At 43.3% G+C, this 21,394-nt stretch overlaps 2 protein-coding genes across 5 annotated transcripts; both read left to right on the top strand.

The window, feature by feature from the left end:
• Positions 1-147: 147 nt before the first annotated feature.
• Positions 148-4,505, top strand: LOC114854725 (cytochrome P450 2J2-like). 2 transcript variants are annotated; one of them, XM_029149371.3, is made up of 10 exons: positions 153-483; positions 561-654; positions 808-970; positions 1,323-1,472; positions 1,566-1,726; positions 1,807-1,983; positions 2,344-2,485; positions 2,605-2,792; positions 2,888-3,029; positions 3,149-4,505. In XM_029149371.3, the coding sequence occupies exons 2-10, from the start codon at positions 646-648 to the stop codon at positions 3,322-3,324; spliced, it is 1,308 nt and encodes a 435-aa protein (XP_029005204.1). In that variant the 5' UTR covers positions 153-483; positions 561-645; the 3' UTR covers positions 3,325-4,505. The 2 variants fall into 2 exon arrangements, with proteins under 2 accessions (XP_029005203.1, XP_029005204.1); XM_029149370.3 differs by having other exon boundaries at positions 148-654.
• A 5,035-nt stretch (positions 4,506-9,540) lies between these two features.
• LOC114854724 (cytochrome P450 2J6-like) lies at positions 9,541-15,850 on the top strand. 3 transcript variants are annotated; one of them, XM_029149367.3, is made up of 9 exons: positions 9,541-9,796; positions 13,305-13,470; positions 13,569-13,721; positions 13,805-13,965; positions 14,046-14,222; positions 14,307-14,445; positions 14,531-14,718; positions 14,788-14,929; positions 15,008-15,850. In XM_029149367.3, exons 1-9 carry the CDS (start codon positions 9,605-9,607, stop codon positions 15,181-15,183), a joined length of 1,494 nt encoding a protein of 497 aa, XP_029005200.1. In that variant the 5' UTR covers positions 9,541-9,604; the 3' UTR covers positions 15,184-15,850. The 3 variants fall into 3 exon arrangements, with proteins under 3 accessions (XP_029005200.1, XP_029005202.1, XP_029005201.1); XM_029149369.3 differs by lacking the exon at positions 9,541-9,796 and adding an exon at positions 9,815-10,391; XM_029149368.3 differs by lacking the exon at positions 9,541-9,796 and adding an exon at positions 12,519-12,729.
• Positions 15,851-21,394: the final 5,544 nt, after the last annotated feature.

The following is a 21,394-nucleotide window of genomic DNA, read 5'->3' as shown; positions in this document are numbered from 1 at the left end:
TGTCACACAGGTCAATAAAATCTAGTCCTTTGAGTTGGGGGACTTGTGACCTTCACGCCATCAATAATTACCTAAACATGAGGGTTAATGACTATGTTAAAGGGTACTTAAACTGTTTGTAGGGTAATAACTTCAACTGCAGAGAGCGTCAGAAGGGAGTGTATTCTTCTGTTTATTCTTGAGTTTACTGCGTCAAAACTATCCTCTTTAGGACAAAAGTCTCAATGACAGGAGTTTCAAACATGTTCCTCAATAAAGACATGCTGCTGTGGGACAGCTCCTTATTATATACTGCACAGGCACAAGCCAGATGTAAAGGTTCAAGCTGCAGCCTTGTTTTGAATTCCAGAACATCAGAAGTCAAAAGCCAAAAGCATTACATAACATGTTACGTAATGCTGTAAAATTTTCAGTCCCTTGCAGTTAGCGCACAGACACTATTGTGTGAGTCAGAGTATAACTCCACTCATCATGATCTCGCAGGTACTTTTTGGCTATATGGGCTTTGCTAGTTGGGTCTTGGTAGGTTTTTTATTGTTACTTTTGATTGATGTGGTTAGAAACTGGAGGCCCAGAAACTTTCCCCCTGGACCCTGGGCTGTGCCTTTTATAGGAAACATCTTCACTGGACTTGACTTCAAAACAATGGAGAAGGTGAGGTGAACTATAACACTTTTACATCGTGTGTGCCAGTGTATATGTGAATGTACAATAGTCTTAAGCACAGACAACAAACACATGGAAATAAACACCAAACAATAGTTAAAAGCAGGACAACTAAATATATGATGTCATGTTTCTACACAGCTTGCTCAGGAGCATGGCCCAGTTTTCAGCTTGCGAATAGGCAGTAAGAGAATGGTATTTGTTTCTGGATATAAGATGGTCAAAGAGGCTCTCCTGAACCGTCTGGACTCCTTCAATGATCGACCTGTGTTCCCCCTCCTCCATGTTGTCTTCAAGGGACTTGGTGAGTCCACCAGTGACCAAATGTTATTTACTGTAAAAAATCATAGGAAAACAAAATATTTCTATATTATATTAAAGGACTAGCCAACTAAGACAGCATGTCTGTGAAACACACAGAATCTTTTTGTATTTTAAACCCAGCCGCTGAAAAGGGCCCAACCAGAGGTCAAAACACCCAGAGACATTAGCAGAGTTCTCCAAATGTCAAACCCAAGCCTACAGTACATGTCATTGGTTGCAACCTTTCAAATCCCACTTACAGAACCAGACTCGTGTTGAAACTGAAACGTCTACGTGGTCAGAAAAACCATATAGCCTTTGTTTTTGTCAGTAACTTGATAAATCATCCACAGGCTTAAGCTTGAGCAATGGTTACCTATGGAAGAAACAGAGGAAGTTTGCCAACACTCACCTGCGTTACTTTGAAGAAGGACAGAAGTCACTAGAGAAATATATCGAAGTGGAAAGTAACTTCATTTGTGAAGCCTTCAAAGACGAACAAGGCAAATACCTTCTTATTTCTTCTTATTTCTATTCACTATAGATCAAATTGTTTCTTATATGATTAACATGATTTGAACTAACCATACTCTTAGGACAACCATTCAATCCTCACTACACCATCAACAGTGCAGTGAGTAATGTCATCTCCTGTGTGGTCTTTGGACATCGCTTTGAGTACAGTGATCCCACCTACCGCAAGATTCTGGAGCTGGACAGTGAGATCTTTGTGCTCGCTGGGGCTTTTCAGACTCAGGTAGTTCATGGCTAAACTGCTGGGATTTTCTAATAAATAAACAGTTTATTGTTTCTTACTGGGTTTTGTCCTTTTAATAGCTCTATGATGTGTTCCCTGGTTTGATGAAGTACCTGCCCGGACCTCACCATACTGTTCTTGCCAACTATGCAAAAATCATCAAATTCTTAAGTAACCAAATACAGCGGCACCAGGAGGCGTGGAACCCAGATAACCCTCGCGATTACATCGATGTGTACTTGTCAGAGATGGACAAGGTCACTTTTTCCATGTTTTTGATAGTTTTTTAACACCTGGTCCAGTACAAAGAGGAAGTGGACAAAATTAAACAAAAAAACTAGACTAAGACGCAGGATCTGTCACAGTACCCAGTGACCTAATTTTCAAAGCACATATGCCACAAATCAAGGTGATCTACAGCACTTTAGAATATTTGCTAACTTACACAATTTAATTCTGCTGCGGAGAAAAGAATAAGGTCTGGAAGACATAAAATATGTTTTCAAGCTGCTGTATGGTGAATACTGGTAATGTAGATAATAAATTAGCTTAAAGCAACAAGCCACTTCTGTTTGTATGACACTAAATAACAGCAATGTTTGTTGTAACGCTTCTAGAAAAAATCTGATCCTAAGGCTGGATTCAACATAGAAAACCTGCAGATTTGCACCATTGACCTGATTGAAGCTGGAACTGAAACTACTGCAACCACTTTACGCTGGGGCCTTGTATTTATGATGAACTATCCACATATCCAAGGTTAGTTTCTTAATCTCACTACACATATAACTATTCCTTTGAATGATACAGCTGTTTCAAACATGGAGGACAATCACCTACATGCTGTAGCTGTAATGTAAATCTACTTTAACTCTCAGAGAAAGTCCAAGCAGAGATCGACAGAGTGATCGGACAGTCTCGTCAGCCCACAATGGCCGACAGATCCAACCTGCCCTACACTGATGCTGTCATCCATGAGGTCCAGAGGGTGGGAAACATTGCTCCCTTGGGATTCCCCAGAATGGCCAGTAAAGACACAACACTGGGAGGATACTTCATACCCAAGGTAGGAAACGATACGCCAGGCTCAACCAGGATGACTGTCAAGCTGTAATCTTTGAATCTTATTTATATACATATATTAATATGTTGTTGTTTTAGGGGACAAGTACTACGACAATCCTTTCCTCTGTGCTCAATGATAAGAATGAGTGGGAGACTCCAGATAGTTTCAATCCTGAGCATTTCTTGGATTCAAACGGTCAGTTCCGCAGGAGAGAGGCCTTCTTTCCATTTTCAGCAGGTTTGTCCTATATTTTTTAATTTCATTAAAACTGTTGCACTTACAAGAACAGTATTAATCATAGCAGAAACATATGATAGATGAGGACTGTAGTAACCTATCAGCCTGTTTTCACACAGGTACACGTGTGTGTTTAGGGGAGAATCTGGCCAAGATGGAGTTGTTCCTCTTCTTTACGTCGCTCCTCCAACGCTTCACCTTCCGCCCTGTCCCTGGGGAAATGCCCAGCTTGGAGGGTGTGATGGGGTTCACTCATTCCCCCAAGGCCTTCAGAACGCTTGCTGTGCCTCGCTGATGTTCTTCTGACCAGGATCTCCATGTTTGTTTGAGCATACAAAAAAAAATCATCTGTCCTACCAGATTTCTACACTAATAACAGTTACAATCTTTCCTTATATGTTGTTCCTTTTAATAGTATTACACAGTGTTAGAATTAAAAAAAAATTGACTGTAAGCTCAGAAATTACAGTTCAATGTGAAAATTATAGTGGCCATTTATCATTACTGATATGGGCCTAAGATTCATGAACAGTTAAATGATTGACATTGTAAATTACTGACATTGTCACTCTATTTATTGAGTTAGTACTGATTTGATAACTTAGCACTATTACGCTAAAGGACTCTGACATGTTATCTTTTAATGTTTTTATTAGTTTCAGCTTGTATGGATGAAAACATACTTGTTTAGATGCTGTTTTTGATAAATCAGGACTTTGTACTCATCAGCTCTGTACTCTTTGCACTCAGACTAATGATGGATACAAATGTCCAATTTGTGTAACATTATCTGTAAACTTAAACATATATAAAGTATTGGGATAATAATAGCACTACAGTGAAATAAAGTTTTAAAAAATGTTATGGTAATCTTCTATTGTACTATATGTGGCAACTGGCCTTTTCGGCCGCTAGGGGCCCTCTTGTGTTCTTTTGTCGGTAATTTCATGAGCCCATTATTTGTCGGTGCTCTGTAATTAGATCATGATATCCACCTGTTTATTTAGTATTTAAGTCATGCCTTTTGATTTTAGTGTTGCTGGTATGTTAAGGCGTAAGCTGCAAGCACGGCCGTTACTTAAAGTTAAAGAGACTAGTTTTTCTGTCTCGTGGAGTTTTGGTTTCATTTGATGCCTTGTCACCTGTGAAGGTTTGTGGTTGTCTTGTGTTTTCACATCTTTAATGTTTAGAATTTACTGTAGTTGCCCGTCGTAATTGTATTTTATTTAGTTCAGGCCTGTAAGATTCAGAGCGTTTTGTGTCCATCATCTTGATTAACCAGAGTCCTGTCTTTTGTCTTGTGTTTTATGTTTAGGATTTTGCCCATTGAATAAGGAGCGTATTTATTTTATAAGTAGTGTGTTTTAGTCTTACCCTGCATAGCAATGATTTTCAGTTCTTTCATTTTTGTTTGAGTCTTAGTCCTGCCTTGCAGTGAGTTTGTTTGTGTTTAATAAATCATTTATGTTTACTGTACTTCCAGTGTGTATTGGGTCGTGCATTTGGGGTCCTTTTCCCCTGCGACCTGGTCAGTGGATGGTCAGTGTGAAGGTACTGCGACTATAGTATAACAAAAAGTGTCCTTACTTTAGATTGTGTATTATAGCTATAGTATTGTGTACTATAGCAGATGTTTATCTGACAACATTGTTGCCAGATTCAAGCAGATGATTGCATCATCTTTTGCCTCATCGTCTTGTAGCTACACAGAGGAGAACAGTCACCTTAATGCTTATGAACAGGTTGATTGTCTTTTAGATAATGCTGCAGCTTTTCTGCGTTCAATGCTCAGTGGCTCCTCTGAAGAAGAAGGCAGTGAATCAGAGGAGGTTAGCTCCATGGTATAACTCAGAGATCCGCAGCCTAAAACATGACACCCGACAACTACAATGGCAGTGTTGTTCTAAAGAAATAAATGTAAGATGCATAGTGTAGCAGACCTCGTGTGCGAGGACTGTATACAGATATATGTGTGTTTACAGCACCTGCAAACAAAAACAAAAGTATGAGACGGCGACAGCAGTCTGCTCTCTTCCTAGGCTCCAGCCAGACTTAAGTCAAGGACAAGCGACAGGCCGCTGCAACCGTCACACTCAGGGATCGAGGCTCTCTTGTGGTGGAAATGTGTATCCTCGCCCTGTCCAAACATTCCATTCAGTGATACCACCTTTGTTATTTTATATATATACTGTATATGTACATAAACCGTGACCACACAACACGGTGCATCACAATAGCATCTAAGGACAGTCTAATAATATATAAAAAGCAATTTGTGCTGCTAGAAAAACACACTATTCCTCCTTAATTGAGGACAACAAAAACAACCACAGGTTTTTTTTCAGCACTGTAGCCTGGCTGACTACGAGTCATAGTTGTATTGAGCTTACTATGCCCTAACTATAAATCTCAGCAGCAATGACTTTATGAACTACTTTACTAATAAAATTATCACTATTAGAGAAGACATTATCAGAGACTTCCTCCAAATGACAGAAATCCATGTGTAGACCCATCAACTTTAAATTTACCAAATCCTCTGTCTTACTTGGAGAGTTTCTCCCCCACAATAACTCATGGCGTTAACTTCAATAATTAACTCATCCAAGTCGTCCACTTGTCTTTTAGATCCAATCCCAACCAGATTACTCAAAGAAGTTCTACCTTTAATCAGTTTATTCATATTAAATCAAATCAACCAATCTTTACATTTGGGCTATGTACCACAGGCTTTTAAGGTGGCTGTGGTCAAACCTTTATTGAAAAAAAAGAAAACATAGAGTCACTAAAGATCTTCTCTTAGCTTCAGACAATGGATTAGTTTCTGTCCTTTTCCTGTTAGATCTTACTGCTGAATTTGATACAATTGATCAGTCTATACATGTCTCCTCTAGGTGAGATTATTAAAGGGAATTCTATAAATTTTCATTGTTATGCAGATGATACTCAGCTATATATGTCTTTGGAACCAAATGAAACAGATCAACTAGACAAAATGCAAGGTTGTTTAAAAGACATCAAATCCTGGATGTCCCAAAACGTTCAACTAAATTCAGATAAAAGCAAAATTTTTATCATTGGGCCTTAAAATCACAGAAAGACACTATCGAGTCAGATACCCTGACATCCACCCTGGATGGCATAACATTAGCTTCAGATTCTACTGTAAGGAACCTTGGCGTCATCTTTGACCAGGATCTCTCTTTTAGATCATAAATCTCCAGAACCACCTACTTTCATAACAATGCAGAGGAACTGATCCATGCATTTGTTACCACTTCTATCTCTTCTATCCATTAACCTCTCATCATTGTTCCTTGTTTAACTAACCTTGTCTCTTTCTGTCCAGTAGTTGTGCTTCTCCCCCACTCTCTCTCTCTCCCTCACTCTGTCCTCACCTACAGGTATCATCAGACTTAGAGCTATGTGTCTGTGATAGGCAGCTGCGGATCCAACCATCCTGCCTGTGTCCGGTCCCTGGTCCAACACTCCTGCCTGTGTCCAGTCTCTGGTCCAACCATCCTGCCTGTGTCCGGTCCCTGGTCAACACTCCTGCCTGTGTCCAGTCTCTGGTCCAACCATCCTGCCTGTGTCCGGTCCCTTGTCCAACACTCCTGCCTTTGTCCGGTCCCTGGTCCACACATCCGGCCCCTGTCCGGTCCCTGGTCCACACATTCTGCCTGTGTCCGGTCCCTGGTCCACACATCCTGCCTGTGTCCAGTCTCTGGTCCAACCACCCTGCCTGTGTCCAGTCTCTGGTCCGACCACCCTGCCTGTGTTGGCCGCATGAGCGGCCACACAGCACACATAGGCACTGGAAATAATGCCTAATAATAATAAAACAAAATAGACCGGGTTGTTTAGAAATATCTATATATATATTATATTAGTTATATTGACTCTTTTGTATGTTGTGGAAATCAACCGGAGATCATCAGTGTGATAAACCATCTCAAAGTTTACTCTCATGTCGACACGGAGTGGATCACAATTACATCTAAGACGTAAGGCACATCTCACTATGTACAAAGTATCCACTGAAGGACTGGGGACACAAGACCTGTATTTATACCCTGTTACAAACCCCCACATGAGCTGTTGACTGGTCTTTGATATACATGAGTACAGTAAACCCCCCTTTACTTCCTTTAACAATGTTCCCATGGTCACTACATTGAAACCCCCACCATTTGATAACCAAATGCTTGATGACCCCCCAGGAACAACCCTCAGCCAGAGGCACAGCATCTCATGACAAACACAAAATTTCCCACATGTACTCCATCACTTATGTTGAATTCTTTTTGTTTCATTATTTTTAATTATTATTTGAGGCTGGTGGTGGATGGTCACCAAGCCTGGTAAAAGGGTATGCACAAAGGTTGTCCACCATTTTATACAGGAAGTGGATCCTGGGGAGTGGACCACTAGCTATACTCAGTAAGGGGAGTGTTAGGTTTTTAGTTTTGATGATTTTATTCCTTATTCTGTGGAATTGTCACTTGAATGTGATCGTTTAAATTTATGTAATAAGTGTTCATGATGTGTCCTGTTGTGTTTTCATGTCTTTCATTGAGTTTAGCATGTAATTTTCTTTTAGTTGTGTTTATCTGTGTTTCGCTGGCCTAATTAGCCAGTATATATGAGATCCTCTGTTGGGTTGTGGGGACAGACATGTCTGGTGAAGCATTTGGTCCTGGGGCCCGTTTCAAGAAGGAGGTTTAACAAACTCTGAGTTTAAACTAAACTCTGAATGGATTTACTCTGAGTTTGCAAACCTGTAGTTTTCGGTTTTAGAACAGCTGATAAGAGTTGGTTTACTGTAAGCAACTCCGCGTTGACTGACTCAGAGTTAAGCGCGTGCACCGAGCCGATACAAAGCCCTGATCAATGGAGTGAAAATATTACGAGTCACCATGGCAACAGGACAACAAAAGACGTCCGGAAATGGATATGACCTCAAGCATATAGCGACTATGAGTCTATATTTAGTAGAAAAAGCAACATGGCTGCAGCGGCGAAAGAGAAAGAATTAGCTTGAAAGAAAATAGCTGCTTGAGTCAATGCGTAAGTTTACATTTCAATCAACAGTGTTCGTTGTAACTAATTACTAAATAATTTTAGTATTGTTCTGTACTTCTGCATGATTTTTGCAGACGTAGTGGCACCCCTTACCAGTCTTACCAGTACAAAACCTTTTCTCTGGATGCAGTCATGCCAGACTGCATTCGAATCCGCTAAGGCTCTTCTCGGCAGCACACCCGCCCTGACAGCCCCCGACTTCAGCCGCCCTCGACCTCGAACTTGAGGTCGATGCGAGCGCATATGGTTCCGGCGCCGTGTTGATATTAGAGTATGTGCCGGGTATAGATCACACCATCTGTTATTCTCGAAGAAGTTCAATAAACATCAGACCCAATACAGCAGAAGGAGGCGGAGGCTAGACCACGTTGGTTGCATCAAAGAGGCGCCAGCTTCAAGAGCCCGTCACACCCGGCATTTGTGAGGGCCGGTTTTGAGCAGCAACAACAGCATCTTGACATTGCAGACTGTGTGTGTTTGTTTTGTTGCCACATTACAGATTGTATTATAGGAATCACGGTAGGGGTGAGCTGCCTTTTCTTTTGTAAGAGTTTTCTCCTGTGTTTTATGACTAGCGAGTCAGTTTTAGTTGAATGTATTTTGTTTATGTGGTAGAGTTTTAAATACTACCTTGGGTTTTGTTTGTTTTTTTGGCCTTGTTTTACACCAAAGTACTGTAAATATGATTTGCACTTTGGTTGGGACTGTATTGCTGTATTAAATAACACACAAAACTTATTTTCAGTTTGGAGACTGGTGTTTCCATGTAAGTCGCGAGGGGGCCGCGGGAACGGAGTGTGTTGTAACCGCACCCCTAGACCATGGCGTAACAGCAGATTAAAGGTGAAATTTAAAGGTTCTAGTACACATGAGAAATACCATGGTGTGGATGAGGCTCTGCACACAACTGATTAGATGCCTTCTGTACCAAGTGCACTTTGTTTTATTGGCTTTTTTATGTTGACATTATGACTAGACAGATCCTGAATGAGGACACAGAATGACTGTGACATTCACAATATATTGTCATTAGAGATTTTCTGAATAGCAACGATTTAAGGAATTTTATAATTTAGAAATGTTGTCATTTCTGGTTTCAATACACTTGCTACAGTACGTCTAGTAGTAAAAAGGGGTGCACTCATTGTTTTTGCTACTTAGTGCACCTGTCACAACACCTTTGCACAGATTTAGTGCAACAGTATTGTTGATTGTACACACATTTAACATAAATCTAATACTATGGTAATGTTGTTGTTGTGTTTTTAATAAAGTTAATAATAATAAATAATAATATTATTATATTTGTGTGTTTATTTGTATGTATTTGTGTGTAGCCACTAAAAACATGGGAATCAAAAGGGTTAACTAGCATTAACTGGCATTAACTGGCATTATAAAAGCACACGTGCTCAAAGTCAACAGAAGGAGTCTCTCCAGAGGAGCATAGTGTACATTCCTTCTGCAGCTGCTCTTTGTTTGCCTCTTTAAACATGTGGCTTTCTGATCTTTTGCTGAGTTTAGACCTAAAGGTGATTTTGCTCTTTATGTTGCTCTTCCTCTTGATTGCCGATTACCTCAAATACAGGAATCCTCCAAATTATCCTCCAGGACCACTCTCTCTGCCGTTTGTGGGAAGTTTCTTGAGTGTGGACAATAAACAGCCACAGGATTATTTTTTCAAGGTAAAGGCCATGTCAGGTTTTGGTTTTGTTTCCAGTCTTGTGTTGAAGGGTCTGAGTTTTATCCATGTTGTAATTTTCTCGTTCCGATCTTTTATTTTGATGGACTTCCTGATCACAGCTGTTTCCTGTCACTCCCGGTTCACTATGCACACCTGTCAATAATTTAGCTAATCATTCGCCAGTTGCCAGATTGTCGAGTTTCAGTACCACATTCCAGCGTTCTTGTATAGTCATCTTGTCTTCTGATCATTTACCTCCGATTCCAGCCTGTTCCTCGTCTGTACCTTCGCCTGGATCTAGTAGTAATATTCTGACCATCTGACCTCGAGTTTTGCCTAGCCCTAGTCTGTACCTCTGCCGAGTTTACCTGTGTACCCAACCCCTGCATGTTTACTGGATCTGATCTTGCCTGCTTCCTTTTGTGCCTTTAACCTGAGCTTTAACGTGTATGACCTGGATCGCCTGACTACGCTCGAACAATAAACAATAAACCATACACCTCGTCCGCGCTGTGCATGTGGGTCCGACACCTGCCGAAGCCTGACAGAACAATCTGGCCAGACTTGGACCCAGCCGGTGCCCAGCCTTCAACCAGGTCAGTGACTGCATTTGTTTTCTTTTTCCTGTTTGTTCGGCTCTGTGCACAAACCACGCACCGGAGCAATGGAATTTTTTTGCCTGAGTTTACCGGAGGATATCCGCGGGGACCTCCAAAGACTAGCGAACGAATATGCGGAAGCGCCCAGCCTTGATGCACGTCTCCGCCTAGTGAAGCTGGCCCTCGAAATACTGGAGGACGAATGTTGGTGGCTTGAGTATCCCGGGGTGCAGGCGTTCTATGACCGACTTCGACGGATGAAGAGGGGTTTGGCACGCGCTCTGCGCGCATCATCCGCCTGTGCTGCCGCAGCTGTTCCCGCCGCCGTTCCTTCGGTGTCTGCTCCCGTTCCTGTCACCGCTCCGGCAGTCCACGTTCCCGTTCCTGTCACCCCTCCGACGGTTCACGTCTCCGTTCCTGCCGCCGCTCCAGCGGCTCCAGCCCAGGCTCCAGAGCCGCCGGAGGAATTCTGTAAATTTCAGTTACAGAAATCCAGCCCGCGCCGCTCCCAGCGCCTCAAACAGTCAGTCACAGGCACTCCGGACGACGTCGGCGAGGGCACAGTTCCAGGGTCCCAGGTCCCGAGACCTCGGTCGCGGTGACTGAGCACAGCACTGCCAGCTCCAGTGAGGAGGCCGCGAGCAGCACTGCCGGCTCCAGTGAGGAAGCCATTCTTGTCGGCCTCGGAGAGGCCGTCCCAGCTCCTGTCGGCCTCGGAGAGACCGTCCCCGCTGCAGTTCCCGCCAGCCTCCAGGAGGAGGTCGTCCCCGCTGCAGTTCCCACCGACCTCCAGGAGGAGATCGCGCCCGCTGCAGTTCCCGCCGGCCTCCAGGAGGAGGTCGCCCCAGCTTCGGTTCCGGTCGGCCTCCAGGAGGAGGTGGTTCCAGCTCCTGTTCCTGTCGGCCCCCAGGAGGAGGTTGCTTCAGCTCCCGTTCCTGTCAGCCTCCAGGAGGAGGTCGCTCCAGGTCCCGCTTCCGTCCCTGTCGGCCTCCAGGAGGAGGTTCCGGACTTCGGGGACACTAGCCAAAGGCCCACTTCTGGACCTCGTGGTGGTCCTGGGGAGACCACGTCCTGCCTCGTCCCAGGGAGTCCGGACTGGTTCAGGCCAGCCCGGAGCCTGGGGTTTCCTGTTCTTTTGTGCACAGGAGCCGTTTCAGGGGATGCCGGAGGTTCTTGCAGAGACGCGTCCGCACCGGCTCCTTGTGGTCCGGCCACGTCCACCTCTACACCTGGTGGTCTGGCACGAGTCACGTCCACAGATGCAGCTCCTGGTGGCCCAGTCACGTCCACGGATGCAGCTCCTGGTGGCCCGGTCACGTCTGCAGAGGCAGTTCCTGGTGGTCTTGTCCAGACCACGTTCATTTCAGCTTCAGGTGGTCCGACGTCGATCACGCTTGCATCGGTTCCTGGTGGTCCGACGTCGATCACGCCTGCATCGGTTCCTGGTGGCCCGGCTCCGGCCACGCCTGCATGGGTTCCTGGTGGTCCGGCCACGTTCGGCTCAGCTCCTGGTGTTCCGACCACGTTCAGCTCAGCTCCTGATGGTCCAGGGTCGGCTGCGTCCATTCCGGCTCCTCGTCTGGTTCGTCTCCACGCCGGTCCTAGTCCGGTCCTGGCTCCAGCGTCTGGTGGCCTCGCCCTCGGCACCTCCCGCCTGGGTGGCGCTGTCTCATCCGGCGCCGTCCGCCTCGGCTCCGCCGTCGTCACGGCCGCTCGCCTGGGGAATGTCCCCTCCTGCCGCGGCGATGGCATGGTCTCTGTCGTCGTCGTCCGCCTCGACCCTGGGATCCTCGGATCATCACCGTCGGGAGGAGGCTGGACTTGGCTCCGCCCTCCCAGACTCCGTCAGCCGTCGTGGGGGGCTCTTGTTTTGACCCTCCTCCGGTCCTCCCTCCGCCCACCCTGCTTGTGTGCCCGGGCGGGGAGGGATTCGGTCCCTCCTCCTGAGACCACCCTCCGCCCGCCCTGGTTGGGGGGGGCCTCCGTGGGCGCCGTGGTAGACGCCCTAGGGGGAGGGGTACTGTGAGGTTTTGGTTTTGTTTCCAGTCTTATGTTGAAGGGTCTGAGTTTTATCCATGTTGTCATATTCTCGTTCCGGTCTTTTATTTTGATGGACTTCCTGTCACTCCCGGTTCACTATGAACACCTGTCAATAATTTAGCTAATCAGTCGTCTGTATTTAACCACCAGTACTTACCATAGCCAGTTGCCCGATTTTCGAGTTTCAGTACCACACTCCAGCGTTCTTGTATAGTCATTTTGTCTTCTGATCACGTCCGTCATTGACCTCCGATTCCAGCCTGTTCCTCGTCTGTTCCTTCGCCTGGATCTAGTGGTAATTTTCTGACCGTCTGACCTCGAGTTTTGCCTAGCCCTAGTCTGTACCTCTGCCGAGTTTACCTGTGTACCAATTCCCTGCATGTTTACTGGATCTGATTTTGCCTGCTTCCTTTTGTGCCTTTAACCTGAGCTTTAACGTGTATGACCTGGGTCTCCTGACTACGCTCGAACAATAAACGCTGTCTGTTAACCATACACCTCGTCCGCACTGTGCATGTGGGTCCGACACCTGCCGAAGCCTGAATGGCCAAAGGCCAATTAGATATTAGACATTACTAATCACATAACTTGTATTATTATTGTTGTTATATGTGTAATGTTGCGCCATTATTATATTTTTAAAGAATTATTGTATTATTTCAGCAACGTTGCAAAGTTTCTTTTACGATGTCATTTGTGGACAACACCACAGGTGCCTTTGTAAAACTAATAGAAATTCACATCGAACCATTTTTTGTGACAATCAGTGGCACTTGATGACATCTGGTGGTGGTGAAATGCATGTTTAAGGTCTTGACTATACTGTAAGTACACGTAATGCAGTAAAGTGGCTTCATGTTTTGTCCACAGCTGGCTGAGACCTATGGGAACGTGTTCAGTATCCGACTCGGCAAGGACAAGTGGGTGTTTGTGTGTGGATACAAGATGGTGAAGGAGGCCTTAGTGACACAAGCTGACAACTTTGTGGATCGACCACTAGATGCTCTTTCTCAAAGGTTTTATGGTGGAAGCTCAGGTGTGTGGATACCTCTACTGCTCTGCTTCATGCTTTAAACAAATTACCGTAGGGCCCTCAAATCCTGAAGCTTTCTTGCTTTGTCTATTTGTGCATAGATGGTCTGTTCACAAGCATTGGTGAACCATGGAAGAGACAGCGGCGTTTCGCCCTTTCTACCTTACGCACCTTTGGTGTGGGCAAAAGCAACCTGGAGCAGAGCATCTGTGAGGAGATCCGACACCTGCAGGAGGAGATTGAGAAGGAGAAAGGTCATTTATACTGAATAACAAGCTTGTATTGCAGACAAACAACAGCAACAATCTCATCTAAACAGCTGACTCCTCTATTTCAGGCCAAGCATTTTCTCCAGCAGGCGTCTTCAACAACGCTATGTCAAACATCATTTGCCAGCTGGTGATGGGAAAACAGTTCGACTACAATGACCATAACTTTCAGGTCATCCTAAAGCAGCTGTCTGAAATAATTCAGATTCAGGGATCAGTGTGGGGTCTGGTGAGTCACAAACATTGTCACCAGCAATAAAAAGGTAAGCATGGGTGATGATACTGATCTGTTTTACTGCTCCATTCTAGCTTTATCAGTCATTCCCTGCAGTCATGAAGCACTTGCCGGGACCTCACAACAAAATATTCAATATATTCAACATCATCCTAGACTTTGTTAGTCGGGAAGTAGAGAGACACAAGAAGGACCTGGACCACAGCCATCCCCGGGACTACATCGATGCTTTCCTCACTGAAATGCAGACTGTATGTGACCACTGCAGACACAGATCTGTACAATCTCTGCTCTCCCCCTGTTCTTCAGTCATCATTCTCTCTTTCTCTGTACAGCACAAAGAGCCTGGTGTGGGCTTCACTGAGTCCAACCTGGCTCTGTGCTGTCTGGATCTGTTCCTGGCTGGAACAGAGACGACCGCCACCACGTTGCACTGGGCTTTGATTTACCTCATCAACAACCCAGATATCCAGAGTAGGTGATAGGATTGTTATAGCGTTAACACCCTTTTGTTTGAAAACAGGAAATAAATGAAAATTGAAATATCTTGTACTTATAGAAAATGTGCAGGCAGAGATCGACAGAGTGATTGGAAAGAACCGTCTACCCACCATGGCTGACAGACCCAACCTGCCCTACACTGACGCCGTCATCCATGAGGTCCAGAGAATGGGAAACGTTGTTCCTCTTAATGGATTCAGAGTAGCTGCCAAAGACACAACGCTAGATCGTTACTTCATACCCAAGGTGCATTCAGTCAAATGATCCAACATTAAATGACTGCAGGACTATTCATCTGTGTGTTTTGTTTTTCAGGGTTCTATCTTGATGCCGATGTTGACCTCAGTGTTGTTTGATAAAACCGAATGGGAAACTCCAGACACTTTTAACCCTGGACACTTTTTAAATGCTGAGGGAAAGTTTGTTAAGAGAGAGGCAATGCTGCCATTTTCTGCAGGTAAAAACTTTTTACCTTAATCTTACAAACAGGCTGAACCAACCTGTGCTCATACACCTTTGTATATAAACCTTTCAGGGAAACGTGCATGTCTTGGAGAAGGCCTGGCCCGGATGGAGCTGTTCCTGTTTTTTGTTGGTTTACTACAGAAGTTTTCCTTCTCTGCTCCTGACGGAGTAGAACTGAGCACAGACAGAGGCAGCATATCGATACGTGCAACAGGGCCCTTCAAGGTTCACGCCAAGGTTCGCTGAATTGGGCTTGATGAACTAATTTAAAGCGATACTTCACATATCAAATATTTTACAATCTATCAACAAAAAAGTGCATCAGAATTTAACATTAATGGTCTGTATCCAGAGAAAACAGGAAAAACTAGAGCAATATGTGTTGTGGCTGAAAATGGTCATATCCTACAACACCCAGAATGCACTGTGCTCTGATGAATCACCTGAACGAGTGATTGGACCTACCTGTCGTTTAGCTCCTTTCATTTTACCAATGTGTAAAAAGACAAAAAATAAGTAAAACATTTGAGGTGAGAAATATGCTCTTGAAACTATTCATTCATTCGTTCTCTCTGCCTATACATTTAATTTGGTTTTACATGAACATTTTTTTAATTTATTTAATTATTCTTTCAAACTTTCAACTTTCAAACAGTTGATATATCACATAATTTCACACATACAAGAAAAGAAATGCTAGTCAGCCTTGAATTTACATAGTACATGCAAGAATGGAGTATGAATTTAGACTTATCTAGTCAATGACCTCAACTCAGCCCCGCCCTTTGCTCTGGGTGGTAGGATGACGGGTGCTGATTTTGACCCAATTGAGGAAATATACGGTATTATTGTGATTATTAGTATTATTCATTTTTTGACCTAATAAATTTGAGGGTAGTTGCCCTTACTGTAACTGTTTCTAATCAGTTTACTTAATATATTCCAAGTGCCTCTCATGTTATTTTTATTATCCTCTAATAGATTACAGTAATATTGTTTCTTACATCTCCTCATTATCTCAGTTAATCTGGTCTTGGTCAGTGACAAAAATATATTTTTTGCTCCTGTAAATGTTATACTGTTAACAAATAACAAGTAATAGTTAATAAGATGTTTTTGCCGTTAGGGAAATTGTGACTTCCCTTTGTAAATTTTAAATCAGTTGAGACCTTCTTCAGGATTTTACTGCAAGGAGTGAGCATTTTAGAGCAAATGCAACATCCTCTCACTGAAGAAAAGACAAGGATTCAGCTCATAATATAAATTCTACTCTGGCAGGTGCATAGTCACAAGGTATGTGGGAAATCTCTTCTGCACAAAGCAAGCATTGGGCACATCATGTAAGGATGCTACACACCGGTACTCCCTATATCTTGCAGAGAGAATTTTAGGGTCATAGCACAGCTAATGAGGTTATAGCAAACCACAGCAAATATGTCTCATTGTTATTCCTGTTGGGTTGGCAGTGTTATCAGCTGACATTAAAACAACTTCTACAGGTCAAAGATTAATATTGATTACATGCAGTATCAGCGATTATTAGTAATTGTGTATTGTGTAAGACCCCCCACAACGCTGTGAGAGAACCGGCCAGAGGCGTGCCCATTTCACTGGGCTGACTGCTGTATACAAAACTACCACCAATATATTCAGTCTGAATCATCACCTCTGCCACTGAGTAAACGAAAAAAATAATCAGGACAATCGCTAAGTGTTGAAGCTTGTTGTGTGCTGACACAAAGAGCAAGAAACGAGATCAAGAAGACCCCCACCACCAGCACCAAGATGGCCTCAGCACAGTAGTTAAATCATAAGCAGTGATACAAACTACAAATTACCAGCAAAATTAGATTTTTAGTTTGTTATTGAACCTAATTTTCTGCTTTCTGGTTACATAACAGAATGAACATCTGAAGAAAATTGCTTATTTGTTGGACTTTGTTGAAGCCCACTGATTCAGACTGCAGCCATTTTGGGTCCAGTATCAGTGCTGTTGCAAAATGAACATGTCAAAAAATGCAGACTTGCCTGATAATGCTAATGTGTAGATACAGTACATCAGATCTTAAATGCTGTAACCGTGGCAACAAGTCACATGACTCTGCGGTTTACTGACACCGTAACACTCAAACCCTGACTGACTGACAGACAGAGGTAAGACATTTTACTGCTCAGCTAAAAATCGATATTTGACTTGACTTTCTGTTTACTTGACGCAGACGTTCTTGAGGAATAATAATATGTGTTGCCCATCACAGACACAAAGCTCTGAGTCTGATGATATCTGGGGGAGAAAGAGAGAGGGAGAAGTACTGGATAAACTAGGAGAGAGAATGAGACAAGATTGATGGTTAATGGCAACCTGATCTTGCCAAGGATCTCAATGATAACTTGGTTAAGGCTTGACGTAGCAATACATACACACTAACCAGCAGATAGGACTACACCATTCTCTTGTCTATCCCACAGAATACTGTTTCCTGTCACGACAGAACTGTGAGTTTAACATAAACAACACACATATGTCTACGTGCAACATCAAAAGACCATGGATACACTTTTAGGGGACACAACCTAAATCTCACCAGGATACCCTCTATCTTTAAACTTGTTTCACCTTTTTGTGTTGCATTACTTTTTTTTACTCTCCTTTGTTCTTAAATTTTGTAAACTTACGTTAAACTTAGAAATACAAAGGAGCAGTGATTTTTGTTGCTTTAAAAGTCATCAAGAAACTCCAACAAAACTGAAACTGAACTATAATCAACAGTCCTTAGTTGACTCTCTATTTTTGATTGAATTAGTCAATTTCAATTCCAGCCAGTTTTCCTGTTTTGGGTTGATTAAGTAGTGCTGCTCGCTGAAACACCTGGGACAGTTTAACTAAAGCTGGCTGAGTCGACTGAAACCCACGCTGACCCCGAGCCTTCATCACCGCAGGATGACGACAACCCAGGACCTTCTCACTGTGAGGCGACAGTGCCACCCAATGCACCACCGTGCCGCCCAATTCAGAAACAATTACTCTATTCTCTTGATCAAAGCCACTCACACTCACTTAGGTATTGACCATCCTTCATCCTTTTATTCATTCACTCATTGCTAATTGCTGTGTTTTCTGTGATTGTGTTTCTCATATGTTTAGTAAGTTACATCAACATTATCTGTTAACAAAGCTTTTAACACACACAAACATTCTGTTCTCTATTCATGCATTGCTGATTATTTCATGCTTATTGTTTGCTCCTTTCTTGTTTGTTTATTTGAATATTTTCATATTATTTCATTCACATATCCAGTAGTAGTAGATTAATAAAAAGAATGAATCTGGTTTTTCATGCATTGTTCTTCAGACTTAGACAGAGGTCACTGAGCTGTGACAAGAATTCATGACATTAGAGACTAATTTGGTTCTGTCGAGGAAAAATTGTTATTGTTATTAATCATAAACATTACTGTAAACTCATTCAATTGATTTCTAGTGTTCCACTAGATTGATTAAAGCGTGGTCTCGCTATAACAAACCTGGTGCCGCTATATATTATTGCCGTATCATATTAATATTAAATTATTAATTTGAATCAGCTACACTCAGCAAAACAAGAAATAATGCTGGAATGCTGATGAAAACAAACAGACAATCTGGCAACTAAACGTGGTGAATGCTGGAGCTTAAATATCGGGTTGATGACTAACAGTTAACAGCTGATGAGAATTGAACCGGAAGTAGAACGGGACAGAAACAAACTGACAAACAAGAACAGGAACTAGGCAAATAAAAAAGGAGAGGACTCATAACAGGGTGAAGTTTAATAGTAAAGTACTACAGTGGCTACAGTGCTGAAACCTGGCGTTGTTTTTCTTTTCCTCAGTTAAGGAGGAATAATGTGTTTTTCTAGCAGCACAAAGTGCTTTTTTATTTTTTTTTTATTATTAGACTGTCCTTGCATGCAATGCTCTTTACATTAATTTCGTTAGAACACCACTGCCTTTCCAGTTGTCGGGTCCTGTGCTTTAGGAGTTATACCATGGAGCTAACCTCCTCTGATTCACTGCCTTCTTCTTCAGAGGAGCCACTGTGTCTAACATTGAACGCAGAGAAGCTGCAGCATCATTTGCAAGACAGTCAACCTATTGATAAGGATAAAGGCGACTGTTCTCCTCTGTGTTACAGCTACAAGACAATACAGCAAAAGATGATGGAATCATCTGCTAGAATCTGGCAACAGCGGCGTCAGATAAACATCTACTATCGCAAGATTTCTTTCCAGCTGCTGTGAGGTCAATTATGGTAAATTTAAAAGTTAATAAGAAATGGTGAGATAACAAAGCGTTTTGGGGAAGAACTATTAAATTATATAACTCAACCCCATATATCAGTACAAGATCGAGGGTATGGTTAAAACGATGACTGGGTTCATTTACATGCTGAATAAAACCAATAGTGTCTATTAATGAGTTTAAAGCAGCGTTGTGTGCTCTATGTGATGGTCACTTATCAAGTAATTTAATAACAAAGATTTAGATGAGAGAGATCTGATATTTAATAAACCACACTTTATTAACTTACTGTTACTTTGTTCTTTAGGAGGAACCGTTTTGATGTTTATTAAATTTTGGTAAGTCATTCCTCTTTGCTTTGTTTGTGTCTTGTATAGTTTAGGTGGTCGGGGAGCAGACACAGTCTCTATGCAATAACTAAGACTAACAGTGGGTGGCAGCCGTAGAAAACATGCAGAGAGGTGTATAAGACTGTGACTCTGCGTCCTGGACTGCTCCTTTCCAAGTGGTCCATGGCTACCAGCCACCGCTTTTCGAGCATCAAAGCCTGGATGCTATGGTGCCTTCAGCAGCGGCTTCTGCACAACGTTGCCATCTTGCCTGGAGGAGGGCCAGACAGATGGAGTCAAATTAGGGTTACATTAGATTTGTGCAAGCATAACCAAATGCGTGTGTGCGTAGCCAGATCTGTGCGTGCGTAACCAGATTTGTACTTATAGACTTAGTGGGGCTTTACCATGCTTACACTTACCGTAATTTGGGGCGTTAAAATTACGCACAAATCTTGGCTAAATTTACAAGTTGTCGCAGTCCTTTCAACCGTCAGCTGAGACCTGCACCGCTCTGACTCTGCTTCGCTTCACCCACAGTTGACTTACAGTAGGCGCTGACAGCGCCTGCCGGCAGGTAACAGGTGAGGGACAAGACGCTCCCGATCGTTCACAAAAAACATGACACAAAACACAAGTTAAACGCTATGAACCCGCTTAATGTTAACTACCTACCTTTTAGGGTTATGTAATGTAAACTATGTGCTTCATCCACAGATTATTCTGTCGCTGAAAGCGCACGCTAACAGGTATGTAACATCAACTTGTTCATGGCAAATTAAGGTCACGTTATTTTACTTATTTAGCCACGATTTGTGCATAATTTTAATGTCCCAAATTACAGGTGTAAGCATGGTATAGCCCCACTAAGTCTACAAGTACAAATCTGGTTATGCACGCACAGATCAGTTTACACCCGCACAAATCTAATGTGACCCTAATTTGACTCTATACAGACAGGTCTTGCTTCAGTCAGTGTTGTTATACGAGTTGCAGGCAAACCGTCAGCAGCGGCTGGCACCTTGCTTTTGCTGTGGCCAGAAGGTGTGATTGTCCACTCATGATGTTCCCCTGAGGGTGGACAATCCAAAGTTGGCACCCCAGTTCAATGGTCCCTTTTCTATTGACAAGGTAATCAATCCTGTGTCTGTTAGGCTGCGCCTTACTCAATCCTTGTAATCCACCCAACCTTCCACGTATCCCACCTCGAGCCTGTTCAGTCCTGTCCGTTGGTGCTGCTGCTCCAGCAGACCACACCATGCAGGATGGCTGATGCCACCACAGAGTCAAAGAAGGTCTTCAGGAGTGCCCCCCTCACTCAGAATGACTGCAGTCTCCTCATGAGGTAGAGTCTGCTCTGACCCTTCCTGTACAGGGGAAGTTTGCCGTATAGAGAGTGAACAGAAAAGTATCAATAGTCCCCCGCGGGGCCCCCACACTTCATGTTGTCAGGAACGGCAGGAGACCCAAATGCACAGCTCTGGGACAGGACTTGGCTAAAATAATCGTTTATTGTGAAAGGTCCAAAACTTCAGGCAAACTCGGGGTCGGACAGGCAATGATATCGGGACAAACTAGACTAAGAGGAGGACCCAAACGCAACGATCCACAAACAGGACTGAACAATAAACAGTTTAATGAGCAGGTGAATGCAGGGGGATGCTGCACATGCAGGATTGCCAATAACAACACCAAAACAACACACATAACTAACTGGACAACTAAAGATCACTGCAGAGCAGGAAAATGAATCAACCCTAATAAAATACTAAACATGCAACCAACAGTGCATGGGAGACACCAAATGAACAAACAGACTTGGACAGCGGAAACACTGAGAGCTGAAA

The sequence above is a fragment of the Betta splendens genome, chromosome 4 (assembly GCF_900634795.4).
Source record: "Betta splendens chromosome 4, fBetSpl5.4, whole genome shotgun sequence".
Taxonomy (NCBI): domain Eukaryota; kingdom Metazoa; phylum Chordata; class Actinopteri; order Anabantiformes; family Osphronemidae; genus Betta; species Betta splendens.
Note: the sequence above shows the minus strand (reverse complement) of the source record. Positions and strands in the feature narration are given on the sequence as shown.

Bases quoted from the DNA above. Each gene is read 5' to 3' on its own strand.
- LOC114854725 (XM_029149370.3), top strand. From the start codon at position 472: ATGATCTCGCAGGTACTTTTTGGCTATATGGGCTTTGCTAGTTGGGTC. The intron at 655-807 runs GTGAGGTGAACT...GTTTCTACACAG, and splicing joins ACTTCAAAACAATGGAGAAG to CTTGCTCAGGAGCATGGCCC. The intron at 2,486-2,604 runs GTTAGTTTCTTA...TTTAACTCTCAG, and splicing joins GAACTATCCACATATCCAAG to AGAAAGTCCAAGCAGAGATC.
- LOC114854724 (XM_029149367.3), top strand. From the start codon at position 9,605: ATGTGGCTTTCTGATCTTTTGCTGAGTTTAGACCTAAAGGTGATTTTG. The intron at 14,446-14,530 runs GTAGGTGATAGG...TTGTACTTATAG, and splicing joins CAACAACCCAGATATCCAGA to AAAATGTGCAGGCAGAGATC. The intron at 14,719-14,787 runs GTGCATTCAGTC...TTTGTTTTTCAG, and splicing joins ATCGTTACTTCATACCCAAG to GGTTCTATCTTGATGCCGAT.